General features: G+C 49.8%; 1 protein-coding gene across 1 annotated transcript in view; it reads right to left on the reverse strand.

The window, feature by feature from the left end:
- robo1 (roundabout, axon guidance receptor, homolog 1 (Drosophila)) overlaps positions 1-20,190 on the reverse strand; it is an 82,093-nt gene that overhangs the window by 35,062 nt on the left and 26,841 nt on the right. Inside the window, exon 4 of the mRNA XM_085916381.1 lies at positions 16,030-16,356. Coding sequence (XP_085772507.1) covers positions 16,030-16,356 — 327 coding nt within the window. The remainder of the gene's footprint in view (positions 1-16,029; positions 16,357-20,190) is intronic.

A 20,190-nucleotide genomic window follows, 5' to 3' on the forward strand; every position in this document is an offset into this window, starting at 1 on the left:
CCTACACAAGACCTTTTAATTAGCTCCACAAGCTGCCTTTTATGAACTGCGCACACATACTTAGAAAAGAGGCACGCACACAAGACGCAAGATTGCCCACAAGCTGGAGCAGCAGCAACAACAAGAGAGCAAGGTACTCATCATGACGTCCTAAGTATCTTGTTTGGATTGCAAACAAACATTGCCGCAAGCCACTGCTTTGTCTGGATGAAATCCCGCAAGACCAGATCGCGCCGGTGTCCGCCGAGTCGACCCTTTTCCCGATAAAAGACTTACTTATTAACGGAGTGCAACTGAGCAAAAAGTCGACAGAGCGACTTCATCATCATCCCGTGGCGTGTTAACCGAGCGCTCGGCCATACAAAAGAGCCGCGTGCGGACAATAAAAGGCAGCAGAGGACATCTGTCACACTGCTGGAACCAACAGAGAAGCCTCACAAGACAACCCTGGCCGGCAGCTGTTCCCGAGCTTCCACTTCACAGAGTTTGTTTTAGAGCTCGTCGTGTCAAAACCGGCCAGCCCGTCATCTTCGTTCCTTCTCAAAGGAGGGAGGGCGCCGTCCGTGTCAACGCCCACGGGCCTTTGAAGAGTTCGGCGGAGACAAACAAGAGGATCTGCTCCAGCACTCTCCGCTGGCTCTTAGGGGATTGTTTACATTTGACCCTTTTCAAACTGTACACGGATAGAAGCTGAGTAGCACGACGGCAGCCATCTTGGAAGCCATAAAAAAAAAGCTTGACGCTAAAGGTCACAAAGTGCGACTATCTAAGCTTGTCTCGATCCCTTGCTTTAAGCGCACACCCTGGCCCTAAGTGGATGACAAACGATACTCTGGGACTTACCCGAGCTTAGCTCTTAGCATTAGCGTCATGAAACCACAAGCCAAACGACAAGCGTCTTAGCTTGAAACATAAAGTGCCTTGGCCAAATAGCGTCCTAGCACGAATGTACGAGCGTGAAGCCTTTGGCCAAACTTGTCGGCTTGATGTAAAACTCCCGCCCGCCCCGTAAAAGTTTGCTAAAACAGCTAACTCGATTTGTTTATCAGGCAACCCCTGAAGATCCGAATGTCAAAAGGATGCGACTTGAAGGAATGAACGTGATCCCGCTGAGTGCTTTCTTCCATTTTGACGACTCATTTCCTGCCGTGAAAATAAATGCGTTCCTTATCGCCGCCGCCGCTTGGAATACCGACAGCGCTATCAATGTCAGGTGCACTCTGCGTAACACAATTCGCAGTCGCTCAATCCTCATCTGTCTGTCTGCCGCAGGGGGCGGGAGAAAAAAAAAAAAAGAAAAAGAATGCTCCTCACTGGCAGGCGAGAGTCAAACAGATTCAATTTCATTGGTATCTGGTAACAAGGCATTTTTCCTTCTCTCTCTGTAAGTCAATACGCCTTGTTGCCCTCACCCCTCAAGAGAAATCTTCTGCCTAGCGGGCCCACCCGGAGCAAGCCAGAACTTTGACCGTCTCTGCATGGGAAAAACAAACTCATCGGGAGATTCAGAGAGCGAGCGAAGGAGGATTGGATGGATGGATGGATGGATGGATGGATGGATGGATGGATGGATGGATGGATGGATGGATGGATGGATGGATGGATGGATGGATGGATGGATGGATGGATGGATGGATGGATGGAAAGGGCCAAAATCAATACATTTTCTTTCTGACTTGTAAAAAAAGAGGTTAGCGGCCAATCACAGCAGATAATGACGGCAGCACAAAGAAGGCTGAAAAAAATCCCTTCAACTTTGTTCCCTGTTGGTCAGTTTTGACGCTGATGTCGCAATCTCGCTGTTCATCTGTGTCTCGGGGGGCAATTGTTTTCCAAAACCCGAAGCCCCGGGAGGCGGGCTCGGCATGTGGAGTTCTTCAATCCATCCTAAAGTCCTCCGGCGCTCCGACATAATGCCGCTTTGATAGCTAGCGAGAGGTAAGCCAGGTTCTATCTTATTGAACCATCAGCAGGTCACTGGAGACTTTCCAGACGTGACTTGATGCCCAAGAGGGCGGCCCGTGCCATCCTGCAAAGGCATCCTGCTGGGTCTAGCCGCTGTCATTGTGTAGTCCGCCGGGGCCCATAAATAGACGTGGCCAAATGTTACAACGTCAACTTAAGGGCGACTTGTGTCTCTCGGCAGCATCTGCCGTGCAGTAAATTCTGCCCGCAACCTGCAGCTGTCAACAGGAAGCCCAGAATGACCTACACACACACACACACACACACACCAGTCTTTCATCTGTTCAGAACTGGCCCAAGTCCAGTTTGGCATATGTACTGCCCTAAGTCCAAAAATTGGTGTGCATGGCGGCGAATGTTCACAAGGGAGGGAAGTAGTTGTTGTTTATTAGCGGCTGTGGCTTTGAGAGGACCAAATGAAATTGCTTTTGGGATGTTTTGTAAACACAGGCTGCATTGAAAAGGGCCTTACACCCCCTTGGAGGGAGGAAAGGTTGTCTGGTTTTTGTCCACGCTGTCTTCATTGTCAGCGTGCACATAGTTGCAGCCCTCAAGCACGCTGGCAGAACATTTGAAAGCAGTCTTTTCTTTTGTTGGCAGAGCGTGTGTGTGTGTGTGTTTGTTTTGGAGGAGCCTGAGCACGCAATCTGATGATTGTTTAGCCAAATAAGTGGACATTCACAGGGCAGCGCTGTACTTAAAAAGCAGACCATTTGTCATTTGTGGTTATTCGGATGCAAATTTCAAACCATCTCAAGGAAATGTGCTCGGAAGTTTGCCAGTGCGGCTCCAAGTGGCCATCTTGGGACGTCCATCACAGAGGAAGCCGTCTTTGAAATTTTGCTGGAAAATACCAGGGGAATGGACAAAGCTGCTAACGTGTTAGCGACTAATCAGTACTACTGTTTACAAGCGCTCCACCACCTTCACGTGTCAGCGCCTTCCCCGTGGGCGACTTTGATGGGCTCTCCACGCAGCGGAGATGTTTTAACCCCTACTCGGAAATAAACGAGTGGGTAAATGAAGAAAGCGCTGACCTTGGGTGCAATTAGCTTTTAATTAGCAGGCAATTTTTCCACAGGGAGCGGGGGGGGGGGGGGGGGGGGGGGCACTTCAAGGGGGATAACAAAAGGCAACAATGGAGAGAGGACATTCTATTGGGCAAGGTGGCTGGCGGTCAGCAGGACTAACTGGCCGTCCTGGTTTTGTTTCTAGTCATTGTGTTTATCTCCACATTGCACAAATTCTGCGGTGGTGCGCCGCACGCGTGTGCACTATTGGATTCGGACCGAGGTTTTGAAGCCCAATTTAGTCAGCCTGCTTGCTCGCTTTTTTTTTTTGTATTGTTTTTTGTAAAACGTCTACTGACCAAGTGGACATTTTAATTTCTAGCTTTCAAGAGCAGTATTGACCAAAGGGCCTACCTCAATTGGGTCTTGGCAAGAAAGTTCACTTGCGCTTTGTTTTTTCCTGTCTGTTCTTATTTCTGGACGACAAGTGGAAAGCACACATTCTTTGGCCTGCGGCGGATTTGCATCATTATCCCGCCCAAAACGCCCTCGTGAGAGCGCGGCTAAAGCTAGCAAAAAGACTGCGGCGTGTGCGTGTACATCAAAGATGACGGAAGAAACCAAAACATTTGTCATTGGGACATTAGTGGTTGTTGTTGGTTTTTTTCAAGTGGCAGACTTGCAATGACACCAAAGCCCGGTGTCGGGTTCCGTCATACCACACCGGGTTCTGTTTGGACACTGATTGGCAATTGGAGCGTCTCCAGGGGTGACACTTTGGTTTCCAGAAGGAGGAACCACTATAAAACAATCCGGGAGATATTTTAGACATTTTTTCCCCCTCTTCGTTTCTGGATTCTGCATGTGCAAATTGTTAAAAACTCAAGTATCGATCGCTCACTGGAGCGTAATAAACAGAAACAGACCTCGGCGTGAAGCGAATGGCGCGGCAAGAAGGCGTCCAATCGGAGCGCTGGCGGAGCGGGCGGGACGTTGTCCGGCGTTGGTGTTTTATTGGGAAGCTTGTGTTTTGTTAATGGGTCTGGGCTTCTGTGTTCCGGAGAGGCCCGAGGACGCCTCAACAGAGAAGCCGTTGTGTCGGTCCGGGTCGGTCTGGACGGCCAAAAAGCCCAATGAACCTATGACACGGTCATCGGATTGTCCCGCGATTGTTCCGCCGACAGCCCTTGGGTCCAGCCCGCATCTGTGTCTTGCTTTTGAATAGCTGGCCGACACCCTCTTTTACCGGGTCTGACACGTACTGCCTGCGAGCTGACAGCAGCATTGTGCTAAGGCGAGAAGAGGGTGGGAGTCGGAGGGGGGGGGGTCGCTGGCAAGAGGCCATGGGGACACTCCGGGAGGAGAGACAAGCTGAAGGAGACCCTTGAGAAACGGCAACCCACAACAACACTTCAACAAGGGCTGCAGTCATCCGGGCCAACCAACGGGAGGAGGGCGAGGAAAAGCAGACCACGGCTGACATTTTGGGCACAACAAGTCCTCGTCAAAACAGTCCAGAAATACCTGACGGGGTCACGAAAATTACGAGCCCGTGAAAGTTGCGATGATGTTTGTTTGGGCAATAAATATTACGGGAAGGAGATAAAGCTGACAGGAATTCAATGAGAGGAAGGCGAAAGGTGCACGTTTGTGTGTGTGTGGAACTGATAAAGACAATCAATGTCTGGCAGTCTTAGGTCCAAGAAATTCAAAAGTCATTTTTCGACATTGTCTCCAAATCATAAACTCATACTTCAATCCATACCAGAAGGAAGCTTCAGCATTCCACGGATGAAAGAAAAGATGATACACGGGCGCCATGATGGATGCGTTGACGTCCACACCTGTCTCGGAATGAGCAGGCGCAAAAAGCCTCAAAGGCACCGAGTCAAGAGCGAGCGGTCGCTGTCGTCCGCCTGCTGCCGGCGTGGACGGTAAATCCTTCCTCAACGAGGCCTCTGTGCAACATGAGCGCTTTTGGTGAGGGGAGCTAATGGTTTTAAACGCTAAATCCCCTTCTGTCATGTCCACCATTGAGTCCCGGCTACAGCTGCGACCCGTCGGATGGCTTGAGCTTGGTGCCGGGAAGCTAATGCACTGCAATGTGAGCGGCTGGGGCCCAAAACTTGGTCAGGGCCGGCCGGGTTTTTGAGCGTGTGAGGTGTGTTTACAAAAAAAACAGCCCAGACTTGAGAATGCGTCAGCCCATAAAAAGTGTCGGTGTCATTTATCACAGATGAGGGTCCAAATATCAACATTGACCCCCACCACGTATTTCGACGTCATTTTGTGTCCATCTGTACGTCTTAACCAAGCACCTGGCATTCCTTCTAGTCTTTAGAATAATATGCATAATAATAAAATATTATATAATACATAATATTATAATGAAAATATTAAAATAATATATTTAATAATAATCTCTTTTTTTCAGGAAATGTGGATCCCAATATATCTGAAAAAAAGATATTGCAGCATCACTCTTCTCTGAGTCAGCATCTCAGCGAGGTCGAGTCCGTCAGAAGCAGGCATCTGCCACCAATGAGCAGAGGCGCCGCCCATCTACGCCGCTCCGGATCATTTAGCGCGCGGGCCGACACAAGTGAAAGCACGTGTGACATTCAAGGTGCGTGCGAGAGCGCCGATAAATCCCCCAAAATGTTTTCTTGCCAACTTAAACACGCCATCAATCTTTTCCCTGGAGACAGCTCGTCGTCGTAGGCCGCGTGCGGGAAGACCTTCCGCTGGCAAAGGCGCCGTCGTATTTCAACTTTTTCCGCCGTCGCCAACGCAGACCGACAAACAAATGGAAAACAAGGCGATATTAAATCCAGACACGCGGCTGGGGCGAGATGCAAATGAAAGAGCTGGAAAAGGAACAATGTGGAACAAGAAAACAATAGGTGGAGAATTAATGAACGTCAAGCGATGGCGGCTGTCCTACTTGTGCTGAATATTAAGTGCACGGAAGCGCTTGCAAATGCAATTTAATGACGAGAACATAAAAATGCAGACACAGGAGAAAAGAAAAAAATAATGTTTGATGAGGGGATTTATTGGGAGGAAAGTGACAGGCATCTGATTCAGGTTGCTCCGTCCGACAAGGAATTTCTCCAAAGTTTGCTGGGATGAAACTCGGTGACATTTTGGGAACCTAGCAAACACGCCGATGAGGGGAAAAGAAAGCGCTTCTTGATCTAAAGCTCGCGTGCTTCATCTTGTCATTTGAAAACTGGCAGCCTGCACATTGCGGCGGCTTACTCCAGCGAGCGAGGCGTTCAGGAAGCGCCAATGACCCAAAATCATAAAATCTAATTTTACTGTCGAGCGGTTTGGACTTGAAGGGGAGAGGAGGAGGAGGAAGAAATAAAGGCAGCTACCAAATGAAAGAAAATTAACTCATTCGGTGCCAGTGACGACGATAGACGTCGACGATATTAACTGCGTTGGCAATGAATGAGTTAAAAGCAGAAGCCGTCACAGGAGCTTCTTGGGCCTAGTGAATAAAGGCTACAGATGCCGCTACCTACTTAAACGAGCCTTTCAATTAGCTACGCATACAGAAAACCAAACAAAAAAAGTTAATGAACGCAATTTGTCTGGCTCCCGAGAGGGCTAAGCAAAACGTGGCTGGTGTCGAAGAGCAGGAAGCGGCGCTTTTAATTAGAGACGCTTCTTCATCAAGGCGTCTCGCGGTGCTACTTAGCAAAACGCCGCATTCATCGCTCACGCGTCGTGTCAGCACGACTCCCGCTATCCTCCCACCCAAATGTTGGGAATACTTGGAATGAGCTCCACGCCTGAAGGGGGCGCTGTCCGCCGACTGCATGTAGTCACATTTAGGTCAAATCTCAGCAGTATTACAAGGATTTAACTAATATTCAATTACACGGCGGATTAGTTCAAATATAAGTCGCCTGGCCGGGCTTTGACGGCGAGCCGCGGCCGACGACCACGCAAACATCCCGCAGGCGGGAAACAGACACCGGGCCACGGTGGGATTGGCTTATGAGGGAGGGCTCCTTTTGGAGAAACACGGGCGCGTGAGCGAGGGCCGGCTTGGAACCGGACCTTTGATGTGTATCAATGGCGGCTCTCAAAGTTGGAAAGGCGACACCGCTGCCAGATGCCCGACACATTGTGAAGCTCAGACAAGCAGCAAAGAGGTGCATTGACGGCTCAGGCGCACCCCCCCCCCAGAACCCAACCCCCACCCGGCAGCGCCACCCCTCTCATCCACACCATTAGTCCAAGCCGTGGGCTGCACATTCCAGCCCCCACGAGGGGGCCTCCGCTCCGCAGGGACCCGATCCAGCGCATAAATAAATAAAAATGAGTGGAATCACGGTGGTTTTGCTGTTTCAATCAAACACGGGGGGAAAGCAGACCGCGGGGGCACATCGAGGGTCCGGTCAGGCTCAATTAGAGAGGCCCTCACCTAAAACACTCTTGGCTGATTTTCCACCGCCCGATAGGCTTAACTGGTCTGGGTTTGCGGTGCTGGATTTCAGGAAAACGGGCCGCATTGAACGAACGTATCGGCGGCAACTATGGAAAGTATGCGGTGGATTTTGGCAAACTTCTGCTCGGAAACGAGCGAGGGGGGGGTCGGGGGACCACCTTTCTCGTGCAAATCTCCAAAGTTTATAAACGGAGACTGACGGGATTAAAGGTGCAAGGGGGGAGGTCAAAGAAAACCCAAACATACGCAGACGACCCCTGCCCACCCCCTCTCCCAGAACTTTGTCACTGACAGATACCAGTCGCCACACTCCACTGTTTACTCCCGCCGCCGTTCGGCCAATTAGCTCGCCGTCGGAATGCCGAGCGATGACAGGCGTCACGCTGAGTGGCTGCTACGGCTTGTTTGGACTGGGCACGACCGACTTTGCATCCGACCGAGTCGCCGGTGTCCAAACCCGGGCCCGGGGAGCCATTTGCGGCCTGCCGGCACATTTGGCGGAATCATTAAACGAGGAGTCTCCGTTAACGTAAATGACGTGACGAGCGCTCGAGTGTTTGCGAACAAAGAGGCGCAGTGTGCCATTGTTCGTACGCGGCGGGCCCCGGCGGATACGTTTAAGTCCATTAGCCAATTACGGGTCAAAGCTGTCGGCAGCCCAGGCGGACGCGGGGGCTCCCCGCTGAATTGCGGCATGCTGACCGTCTGAAATGGCTTGCAGGCCTCTGTGAATAGAATGCACGCACACACACACACACACACACACACACAGTGAAGGCTCACACGCATTTCCTTCTCACCCGTCTCACTTTGTCTCCTGTGATGGCGTCCATAAATAAACGCAGTTCTTAGGTTCACATGGCTGACAATGAAAGACAGATATTGATTCAAGAAATTCGCTACGCCTAGATGGGGGGGGGTGAAAGAGTGAGAAGTTGCAAAAGTAAAGGATGTCAACGAAATGTCATGACTTTGCGGGTCTTTCCAATCTAGCCAGGGAAAACTCTTCCCATGACTTCACCGGCTTACAGCAAGGCCTGATTTTCCTCTTTTTTTTTTTTTTTTCCTTTTTCCCCTACTGTCTGCTCTTTCACGTCCATCCATCTCTTTGGGAGGATTAGCTGGAGTCTTATCTCGTCTCGCAGAGATGCGTCACAAACGGCGGGAAGGCGAACACAAAGTAAAGCGCACCCGCCGCCGCCGGGTGTGTTTATTTCCACGCGCTTTGGACATTTAAGCTGGTCGACCATGTTGGGAATTCCACCTGGATGTGACACTTTCCAGACAACGGCGTCGGGGATTTACCTGAAAATCCTCTCCCGAAAGCATCTGTCGGTGGTATTTCAGCTAACAAGCGTGAAGGACTGTGATGATGTATTTGCCAATCCGAGGAGAGAAAGAAAATTCCATACGAGGAGAGTCGGCCTGCTAAAACCAAAATGGCCGACGACCCGGACAAGATGTTATGTCCAGCAAATTTCGAATGATTTAGAAGGTTTGATGCCGATGCCTCAAACTTGCCTTTGATGACCTCATTTCCCTCCGCACGCACGCACGCACGCACGCAGGCAAACGTGAACGGTTAGCACACAGCCAGGCAGAAACGCTGCTGTTTTGTCTCGCAAAGCCTCCCGCAAGCCACATGCGGATTCCTCTAAAGATAAATTCAATGCACAAAACACCCATGCACGGACGGCCCAAAAGGCGTTCCCCAAAACGTTCCAAGGCCGCCTCGCCTGACAACTTGATGGTGAAGATGAATACACGCCGATGCAGAAATTGTATGTATTTATGCTATGACAAGCGGGACGGCCATAAAAGTTGTCACGGGGGCAAAGAGGGAGGAATGAAAGGGAATCCGACTTTTTGATGTCAGCTACGCGTTTCAAAGTGCGTCGCTGCTTTTATGGGAAAAAGGGAATCTTTGCCGCTTCATTTTAACATTTCCTTTTCAAGCCTTCCGTCGTATTGCGGCGGGTCCAATTTGGCCCCAAAAAAGTGGAAAAACATTCAGGCCGGCCTTAATGATGTCTTATTTTAAATCGGAATTATTTGCAAAAACGGCCGTGAACGTTTTTGGCGTTTACCGAGCTAACAGGAGGAGAAGCAGGAGGCGCTCGACGATGAAATAAATATGAAGCGGAATCACCAACTCGCCATCACAGAGGGACCTTTACAGACGATTAGATTCAAAGGTTGGCCAGCAACAAAAGGCGCATCACAATCAAGCTGACCTCGGGGGGGGGGGTTTGAATGGATCGGCCGCAGCTTCAAAGAATCCTATTCTGCTGACATCAATCAATAAAGATCGAACACAATCTGTTACGGCACACTGCTCGCTTCTTGACTGACCGCAAAAACAAAAACAAAGTCAGAGAAGCAGCAATTTGTTGCTTTCATATGCAAACCGGGTGGAGGTCGCCACAAAGAATAAAAAGAATTCGTGTTGTTACAAAAACAAGAGAAAACATAATAAAATAAATAACAAAAATAAAATCATGAGATAATAAATAAAACAAAATAAATTAATTTAAAAAAAAATAATGCCACACAATAGGATCCTAAATATTAAGCAGAACCATTGTTTTTGTTCCAAGATTTAGTGAAAAATAAAGATCTGAATGTCAGAGAATATTAATATTACAATCAATACAAATCATTTTTTGTTTTGCATCGAACAAAGTCGTAAAAACAACACAAAGTGCAGAAGGTTGCATGCAAAGCGGCGAAAAAGGCCCCGTCAAACGTCAGCGTCGCAATCACCGGATCTCAGGTGCTTTAGCAGGTCATGGGGCGGGAAAAATGTGTTTGTTCTTTCGGCAAGCGCTCGGAACGGGAAAGAAAGGTTTCCGAGTGAAGCCCGCTGCAAGGTAAACAAACACACCCTTGTTTTCTTTTCTTTGACTTATGTGCGGTTTGTCCACAGGCCCTCTTGGTCCCGGACGCAATCCGTCATTGGCATGCGGCACAAAAGGCAAATTGGCCAGGCCGTAAAAACAGGTTCAACAAAGTTGGAACGAGAATCAACCTGCAAACCTTGACGCAGTATTTTCACGGACGCCAGAAAAAAGGGGCGGGGCCATCTTTTGCATTCTGCTCTACATCTGACCTCAAAAAGCACCCACGAGATGCGCAATTATTTTAATCAGGTGGAGTTTTGTCAGAGAAGCTAATCTATGGCCTGTACGGCAACTGATGAGACCTGAGGAGGTTTCCACTTTGGAAAAGACTTTCCAGATGTTGCTCCGCCCCCTACTTCATCATACGTGACGACATATGGACTTAGAAAAGCTCTCACTACCAATATTGACCAAAATATTTACCGGACGCAAACTATTCTCTATTCATCTGATATTTTTTGGGTTCAAATGCTGTGGGTTTATAATTTAAAAAAATAATAAAATTAGAAAAATGATAATAAATCTAAAAAAATATATATATATTTTTAAAATTAATAAAAATAAAAATAAAAATATTTATCGTACACACACTATTCTATATTCATATTACAGATTATTTTGGTGGGATTTGGAACATATCCCTGGCGATAAATAGTTTGTCACAATGTGTCCGTGATGTTTCAACAACGGAAGAAGTGAGTGACATTTCCAGCCGCCGTCAAAGAACGACAGAGTGAATAACGGAGGACCGAGCTGATGTTTTACAGACGACCCGAGCGCCAGCGTGGCAGACGGAGGTCAGCGCCGTGCGGCTAAAATTAACTTAGCATTTCGGGGCCTGCGGGCGAGGCGCCGTCACGCCGCAGAAAGTCAGCCGGGAGAAGTCGTGGCTGATGTGATTAAGGTCCGGGAACATGCTGAGTGATGATTAACTTATTCCCTCCGCTCACGCTGCCCTGGCACGCCGCTTCTTGCATCTCTGTCAGCCAATCAATAAGCTATTACGGCTCCAAACCGGAGGCCAAATTAACTTAGGCTCTACCTGCCGACTCGGCACTCTGGCCTAATCCCATTGACGGACGGGGGAAGAACCCGACCGGATCATCTACCTGTGATGCATGATAATTGACGCGAGGCCCCGACAAGGATGGCGAGGTCAACGTGAGCGGCAAAACTTTGCCAAACTCTGCTATTCATCTTCAATGTTACCTTTGAGCCGCTCACAATTAGCTAACAAACTTGGTAGGAGGAGGACACGATTGCGAGACAAACATCCTATATCGGGCCACGTAACCCTAACCGAGCATCAGACGAGAGCCGATGGGCTAAATGGAGCCGAGGCGGCGCCGAAAGATGACAACCTGACACCAGGTGGATCAAGAGAGAGAATGGACATAGCGCACCACCGTTACTCGCCCCTCCCCTGAGGCAAACAGCAGCTCATACAATGGTGGGCCTCCCCAAATCAGATGTCAGCTCTTTTCAAACACTTATCAGCATCTCCATTCTCAAAAGAGCCTCTCCTCCGCTCACATGACGTCGTCCCCCCCCCCCGTCCGCCTCTACGGCCGACCCCCTCGGCGTCGGATGCTTACGGCGAGGTGGGCCTTTTGTGTTGCCGCCACACCCTGTTCGAAAAGGTCAAAGGCGCACAAAGGAGGAGGTGAGAGTGGATCTGCTCTATTCAAGCGTCAGGCAAATGATCTACGTAGTGGCCTCATGCCTTAAATGAGATTGTATGTTTACATACTCGCAGCCTTCACAAACACGGTGAGTTCGGCGAGCGCTCGAGGAGCTTTGACCTGATCGCTAGCAGAGCTTGTGAACAGGCGCGACGGCTAACGCTGGGAGATCTTGCAGAAAGCCACGAGTTTAGTTACCACCGCCAGGTGCCCATGCACTTCAGTTCCTGGCCAGCAGGGGGCGTGTTGAAAGAAGCTATTATCCGAGACCGTGTGTCGACTTCACGGCTGGACGTCAGAGGCTCGCGGCTAAACTCGGCCGAGGCGGTGAGATGCTAGCGTCTCGCTACAAAGAGCAGGTAAAAACTCAACGTTAAGTGAGTTTGTCAAAGTCTTTTCTGAAAATCCCCCAAGTTCCAAAGTCTACAAAGCTCCTAATCCCCACCAAAACTCGGCCGTCTCGGATCAAGGAACACGATAGAAGGTTGGCAGCTCGGTGGGTTTAATAGGCCCAGCGTGTCAGATGACCGGGCGCCGGCCGGAGTGCGGTGGGAGGACGCGTCTTGGGCTCCGAGATAAAACCTTACACGAGTAATAAGAAAAGATTAGCGAGCGGGATACACGGTCACGAGAATACAATCACGGACTCGGGAGGTGAAGTGAGGATGTGCTCCCTGAGTGCTCTCGAGAACCCCCAAGCCTTATCTGCTGGAGACCGGCAAGTTGATATCAAGTTCATCATAAAAGAAAATAAATAATATTAGCAAGCTAATATCATATGTTGCTATCCTGGGACAGAGTCGAGCTTCTATCTTAACTGCGAGCGCCACAGGCAAGGATTACAGGAGAACCAAGCCACTGTGGCAATGGAGGGGAAAAAAAACTCGCAGCCACCCAAGTGCTCAGACACTCGCGATAAAAAGCAAGTTGCACTTTGACGTCTTAAGAGCGTTGTATGATGCAAAACCTTCCATTGGGGACGAGGGGGGGGGGGGGGGAGTTGTCACAGCAGATTTTCAGACGGTCTGCAAAAAAAAAAAAAAAGATAGTCTGCTTCCCACATGCTTGCATACAGCACAGAGAAGAAAAAGCCTCAGATTCACTCGCCAGCGACATCCATCACGCTCAAGTGGGGTACCAACAAAAGCAGATGTTGGTGCCACGACAAGGTGCCCCTGTTCATTTGTCTTTTTCTCGCTAGCCCTCGTCCCTCCCGCGAGACAATACGAAGCAGGAAGTGGGGCGGATGGGGGGATCTATGCTTTGGCTCTCGGCCATCTTTCCTAGCCAAGTAGGCTGTCAAGAGTCGCAGGGGTTGAGATTGATGGCGCTCCGGGAAAGCTATTTTGGGGAAGGCTAACAACGCGTAGACGGCCGACACGCTAGCTAGCGGCTTTTCCAGCTTTATCAGGCTACGTGCTGCCAGGCTAATGAAAAGGCATTGAGGTAACTCTTAACCCTGTGACCTTTCAATATTGAGCGAGTGATTTGAATTGCAGACATGAGCTGCATTGATCTGAACAAACAGCCCCGAGTGCTGGCTGAATATGCAAGTGCCGTGAAACGCATTTGCTGCACATAGCTAGCGTGCTGTCATTAGCTCATTTGCCACATTTCAAGGGAAACAGAAAATATTCTGCAATCATGTTTCAGGAACAGATCAACATATACCAAGAAGAACTTGGGTGACTTGTTTTGTAGACCTTAGACCCACAGACCCCCCCCCCCCTCACACACACACACATATCCTGCCAATGTGCGTGTAGGGGAAGCCCACGCCTCAAATGAAGCAAAACCCGACTGCGCCATTTGCACCAATTTGCTGTGAAGCAAGCCGAGGCAAAGAACCGCTGCAGAGCCTGCCACTCGTCGGGCAGCTCGCCAGCACGGAAGCAAGCCAACTAACCAGCCAACCGGTCAACCAACCAGCCAGCCAGACATCCAGCCGACCGGCCGGCAGGCGGGGGGGGGCGAGCGGGCCAGCCGGCCAACCGGCCGCTTCCTCTGCTTCGCTGGCGTCTACCTCTGACTCACTTAATTTGACCCTCCATGTTAAAATGGGATGCTACAGTCACCGCAAACGTGAGTGACGAGCAATGCTTCCTTTAATTAAGAAAGAAAACATTCAAAATAGATGATCAATAAGACACATTTCCAACCATGGTATGAAAAAGCCTTGCGTCAGCGCTAATATGCGCCAGGAGACAGTTCCACTGGCGTCCTGCGGGTGGCAGTCATCACTCAGCTGTAGGAAGTTAAGCTCCGCCCACAAAACCCTGCTAACCCCTGCAGGTAGAATTGTAAGCACTCACAAAGAAGGAACAGGCAGGACAATCGAGCCGCCGTTATTTGGGGTAGCTAACAATTTGGAGTCGCCCCCGCTAAATTTGCATGAGTAACCGCGGCGACGGTTTAGCCGCACAGCTGGAAGAAAGCAATCTGCCACTTTTTCAGATGTGGCTGGCAAGCGGATGGAAATGTTGGCAGACGGAGAGAGAGCCGTAGAGTAGCGGGGACTGATGTGGCTCGCCAGGCCACTTCCAACCCATTCTGAAAGCGGCCTTCGAAACTATTTTAGAAAGCAAAGAAATATGGACTGTCTTACTTTGCTCAAGACATAAAAATGACTCCGAAGAATATGTGGGTGTAAAATGTGAAGACGAGAGGGCGGACAGAAGCCTTTCACCCACTGGCCAATGTCAGCGCCTCCGAACCCGAGGCTACCCATCTCAGCTACGTTTGAATGCGCAAAGCAAACACCGTTGGAGCTAAAGACATCAAAGCCAGGCAAGTGGACTGAATAGAGGCCTTTAATGATTAACAAAAACAAGGTGGGTGGGTGAGCGCCCACCGGGCCAAACGGGACCTGTTGAAACTCGGATTGTCTTCACAAGCCGCAGCCCATTGCAAAGCCAGGCTCGGCGCTTTGGAAGTGGGCCGAGGATGAAAAGACGGGCCGGATAATGACAAGTATGTGATCACACCTCCAGCGAGAGCTCAGAGGTTGTTAACACCAGGTAAAATCGTTGACGTCTATAACCGTCAATGGTACCGAATGAGTGAAATGAGAGAGGGCAAACACGGAGGAGGCCTTGCGAACGCCGTCATTATGATCTTGACTTACTCCTTAGCAGTTTCCTTGGAGATGAATAGTCTGTTTTGTTTTTTTTTTCTTTCCAAGGTCGGCCGGACTGCCAAAACCTTTACGCATTTATCAACGAGCGCAAGTTCTAAACGAGGCCTCTGCGTGATGCCGGGCCGAGCCATAATTATGTGCAGTTAAGCGTGAGCTGAAGCGAGGGGCGAGAAACTCAGCGGCACGGCGGCACGGCAGCGGCTTGTCATTACGAGGTCCGTTTGAACCCGGCGCGGAATCAAGTAGCCCGCACTTGAGCGACTGCCAACGCCGCCGCTCACGAGCTCGCGCCCACTGCCAAGAGCCTTGCTTTTCTTTTTCTTTTTCTTTTTTTTAAATCCTCAACATGACAAAATCCATCCCTGACATAAACACCGCACACATATCATCGGCGGAACGTGGGAAAATATTCTCAGCTTGACCGACACAAACGGCGTCTTACGCACGTCATCTTGAAATTTTGCAAGCAGAAACGTTGCGCCGAATGTTGCTGAGCAGGCAGGAACACGCCAACGTCCCACGCCAAAAAGAAAAAGACTCGGCTCTGATTTATTTGAGTGAAAACAAGCAAAAGTTGGCTTGTTTTTGGAAGGGAGGACATTGAAAGAGAGTCCAACATGAGATCCAAAAGGTCCTATCTGTCTCTCGCTGGAGCAAAACAGAAAGGTCTTTGTTCCCATTGTGGCTCCTGACCACCTACTAAGGAAGGGCCCTTTAGAGGAGCGCTCACCCTGGAATGATCAGGCTCACACAGCCCCCCACCCCAAAAAAAAAAAAAAAAACATCCTGCCCATCTCGTGACAGATTATCCAACTCAATGAGCACATTGATGGCAGAAAACAAAAGCGGAGATAAGAAGACATGCTGCACTTACTGGCTACTTCCAGCGAGGCGTTGTGGCTCACCGCCTCGCCCAGGTAGTTGCGGGCCACGCAGACGTAGGAGCCCTCGTCGGGCTTGCTCCGCCTCCCGTGCACGATGCGTAGGAAGAAGAGCGAGCCGCTGGGCAGCAGCATGCGATGCGAACGCGGGTCGTCCTTGTCCGTCTCCACCCGCTCGCCGTCCTTGTACCACTCCACGGTGGGCGTGGGCCGGCCCTCCGCCTTGCAGTTGAGGGTGGCCGGCTCGCCCTTGGACACGATCAGGTCAGAGGGGTGCTCGGCGATCCGGGGCGGCGAGTCCTCCTGGCGCAGACGGGATCCTGGAAGGACCACGTGAAAAGACAAATTTTAGAGGCGATTGCAAATGGCGGCCGTCATACAACAAAAGGAGCCGCGTTGATCTTTAACCCCCTCTGGCGGAAAATTCCAATGCAGCTAAAACGTTAGCCGACCGTATTTCTCAACGTAATGATTAATCGATGACACATATGGAAACTGGAACGTCGATGATTGGCAACGAGTCTGACCTGGAGCTGACTTTTCACATTTCTCTTTCCCTTTCAATCATCCGGCTTACCCGCCGATAAAAAGTGAAAATGTCATCAGGATCAAGACATCTGCAAAAACATTGAGTACGGGAGATCCCTCCGTTCTCCCGCATTCATTTAATGAGGCTGTAATGGCAACGCGTGACCTTTAATGACTGGAAGAGTCCGTTTGATAAGGCTTCGCAGATCAAACGAGGCGACGGCGGCGCACCTTGACGGCAAAAGGAAACGATGTGACGGAAGATAAGACAAGGATGCGCACCCGGGGAACTTCTTGACACATCGGCGTTATCTGGGCTGCAGCAGGCTAAGCGTGAGATGCTAATTTGCACCTCCTCAGTGAAAGGAATGAAATGATTTATTTTATTTGGTTTTATGAAATGAAATTACATGCCGTGACATCACCCCCCCCCCCCATCCCGTGTGCCCTCTGCCCATCCCCCCCCATTAACTACTGCTGCTGAGGAAGGCATCTTTTTGGTGTGGTGGCCACACATTTCCGAGTCGTCAGCATAATTAGGGACAGCGCGGCGGTAAGGTGAATCACTTCAACACAAGGAGGTGACTAAGGAAAGCTTGATAGTGGGTGTAATTAACGGAGCTATCTTCAAAGACTAATAAATGTTTTCTTTGCCGCTCTGCTGGGAGTTGCCCGCATGTGTTTTCTATCAATTCTTTGCAATGCCTGGCTGCGACTTTAGGAAGAAAAAAGCGGTAGTGGGGCAAACGGTAGCTATTCATATCGCTACCGGGGGTTGACGGGGTCAAATTAACAACCAATTGGCAGCTCTGTGAGAAGCCCCGCCCCCTCGCCTCTAGGTGATCCAGGCTAGCCCGCCGCCTCCGAAGAGCCGTTTTATTCAAGAAGATCCAAGTGCTGGGCCAATAACTTTCCCTGATTTAAGACTGCTTCCGCTCTCATTTGGAGGTTTTGCGGGCTGATGTCGGACTGGTGATGACGACACTAATCGAGACGATGATCTTGGATGGAGGTTGAAAAATAATCATCATACGGCAAAAACTCAAATGTTTCACAATTTAGCGGGGCGGTTGACAGTCCTTAAATATGGTAGCAATCTCCGAGGAACCTCAAAAGGGCCAAAATACCCTCTCGCCCATAAACATCTGCGAGAGGCTCTGTCTCTAATGAGGATAAGTGCTTTCAAATGGATGGATGGATGAGAGAGAGCACAGCACCAAAATTTGGGGAAGCCTCTCAAAATTGAAAATGAATGTCATCACCGGGCTGCCGCTTGGATTCCAGAGAGCGGGGATGTGTTCCACAATGCCATTCCGCTGGCTTTGTTTCCCCGATTGAATCGACTTGGCGCCCCGTTGAGTGACCTTGGTTACTTCAGCGCCATTACCTCTCGGCAGGGGGGAGGGGGGGGGGGGCAAAGGGGGCTTCTCTCCATTGCTCAGGTGCATAAAAGATATTGCATGGGCCGTCGTCATTCCGTTCTCATCGGCGGCTGCCCGCCTTCGGATTTTCCACCCCTCCTCGCTCTTTCTTTGATTTTGTGCGATGAGCAAATGCAGCAGCAGGCAGCCTGCCCGCAGGGAAGTCGGCCGAGACTTCTACTGCGAGAATCCAATCGATCTAGGCCTCGGGCCAAAGATTCTGCTTTCCAACTCGTTGGAGCCTTCCTTCGACGCTCCCCCCCCCCCCTTTTCTTGTTTACGCTCTCGCACACATAAAGTCAAAGAAAAGGAAGGCTTCATGAAGAAAAGCTTCTTTTCAGTCACCAAGGCGGGGAGTCCATCGTGCCATGTTGAGCAGAGAAAGAGAGTCTGGGGTAAGCGCCAGGGTCCAGACCCAGACGCGGACCCATCTTGCAAGACCCTCCAGCGACAGCATGCGCTCTGTATATCGCGCTAATTAGTCCCCGCTGAATTCATCGACATACAAAGAGAGAGAAAAACGGATGGCAGAACCGGCTGCAGCCAAGGGTTCAGGTCCAATGACTTTTTTTTTTTTAAGCTCTTCATCGCAGCTTCTTCCTTGGCCCGGGAAGGACAAAGAAGCCATCAGGATGACTCTTGAGAGTACAATCGGATTCAACCATCCAGCAGAAACATATCTCAACGTCACGGTGGCCACCCTGTAAAATGTTTCATTTCCATCATAAAGGTAATCTCCTAAGAGGCCACCTGTCAGATGTCCCGCAGATATGCTGATAAGGAATGGTGAGCACGGTAGAGCGCCTCACATCCACGGGGCCCATAAATGTGTGATTAGGGGACTTAAGAGGGATTTATGGCGCAGATAAGAGCAGAGGGCGTGTCCCCGGGGTTGACCCATGCCGCCAGAGGACGCCGCCAAGGGGAGGCCGGCGGGCGATAAGACGCTGAAATCCATCGACGATCAAACCGGAAAGCCGGCCTTTTAAGCGTTGGGCCACGCACACACGGAACGAGCGGACTTTTTTTGCCGTCTTGAATGCTATCGGTTACAGCGCTAAGAGGCGGGATTATAGCCGCCGGTGTGAATGTGGGCCAAGAGGTGAGGCGAGGTGTGCTGATGGATATCTTTATGGCTTCTTTCCTTCCTTGTCACAGTCTCTTTGACGTAATCAACTCGGCTGCCCGTGAGTTATAGTTAGCAAATTCCCATCAATGATTTATTTATGATTTTATTTGTACTTTTGATTTGATTTGATTATTATCCAATTGACTATTTTTCTTGTTTACCTATTTTATTTGATTATTACTAACCCAATTGGCTATTTTTGTTGTTTTGATATACGAGAGTAATGAATTCTCGGACAGCGGCGGAATCCCGAGGTGGATGGTTCTGCAGCTCATTTGTCATGTGCAATAAAAAGCTGACAAACGTGCTGATGACACCAGAAACAAGAGGGGGGGATGCTTGGCTTTTTGTTTCTAATTACTCATCAGGAGCGGAGGAAAGAACAGGTACTCTCCTATGACGTTTTAGACGGATGGTTGTGTGGAAGAGTTACAGATAATCGCAATGACATCGCTGCTTGCCCTCACAAATTTAAGAGTGCGCCTCGAGAGAGAAGGGGGGAAAGAAAAAAAAAAAAAGAAAAGGGCCTGGCGGATGTCAATTGTGCCACAGATGAGGCACCACAGGAAAAAGTGTGTAATCAATACGGGCCGCAGATGCATGCCAGGCCGAGAGGCCGCATTAGGAAAGGATTACGCAAAAGAAGCATGAGGGAATGCCGCACATGGCCAATGACTACTTATTCCTCTTTCTTTCTCTTTCTTTTCTTTTTTTTTTTTTGAACTAAGTTTGACCAGCAGACTGAAATCAGTCATCGCCGTGGATCAAAGAGCCTCAATTGATTATTCCGCGTGTCACTGGGCCCTTTTTCATCCTGCAGATGATGGAGCAGCAAAATCGAATCACAGACTAAATTAAATTATTGTTCAAAAAAGAAAAAAAAACGTTCCAAAACATTAGCAAACAAAGCTAGCCGTGAGATGGACAAATCTTGAGGGAAGAGATTTTCACTGCTCAAATGTTCCTGCCTGAATCCGGAAGAAGCTCAACCGTCTCCATGCCGAAAAACCAAAAGTGCTAAATCAGCAAACAAAAACGAAACGGCGCTTCTCCGTACTGTCGGAGCCGTGCGGCCG

The sequence above is a fragment of the Syngnathus leptorhynchus genome, chromosome 7, assembly GCF_054491065.1.
Source record: "Syngnathus leptorhynchus isolate UIUO chromosome 7, UIUO_Slep, whole genome shotgun sequence".
In the NCBI taxonomy this organism is placed as follows: Eukaryota; Metazoa; Chordata; class Actinopteri; order Syngnathiformes; family Syngnathidae; genus Syngnathus; species Syngnathus leptorhynchus.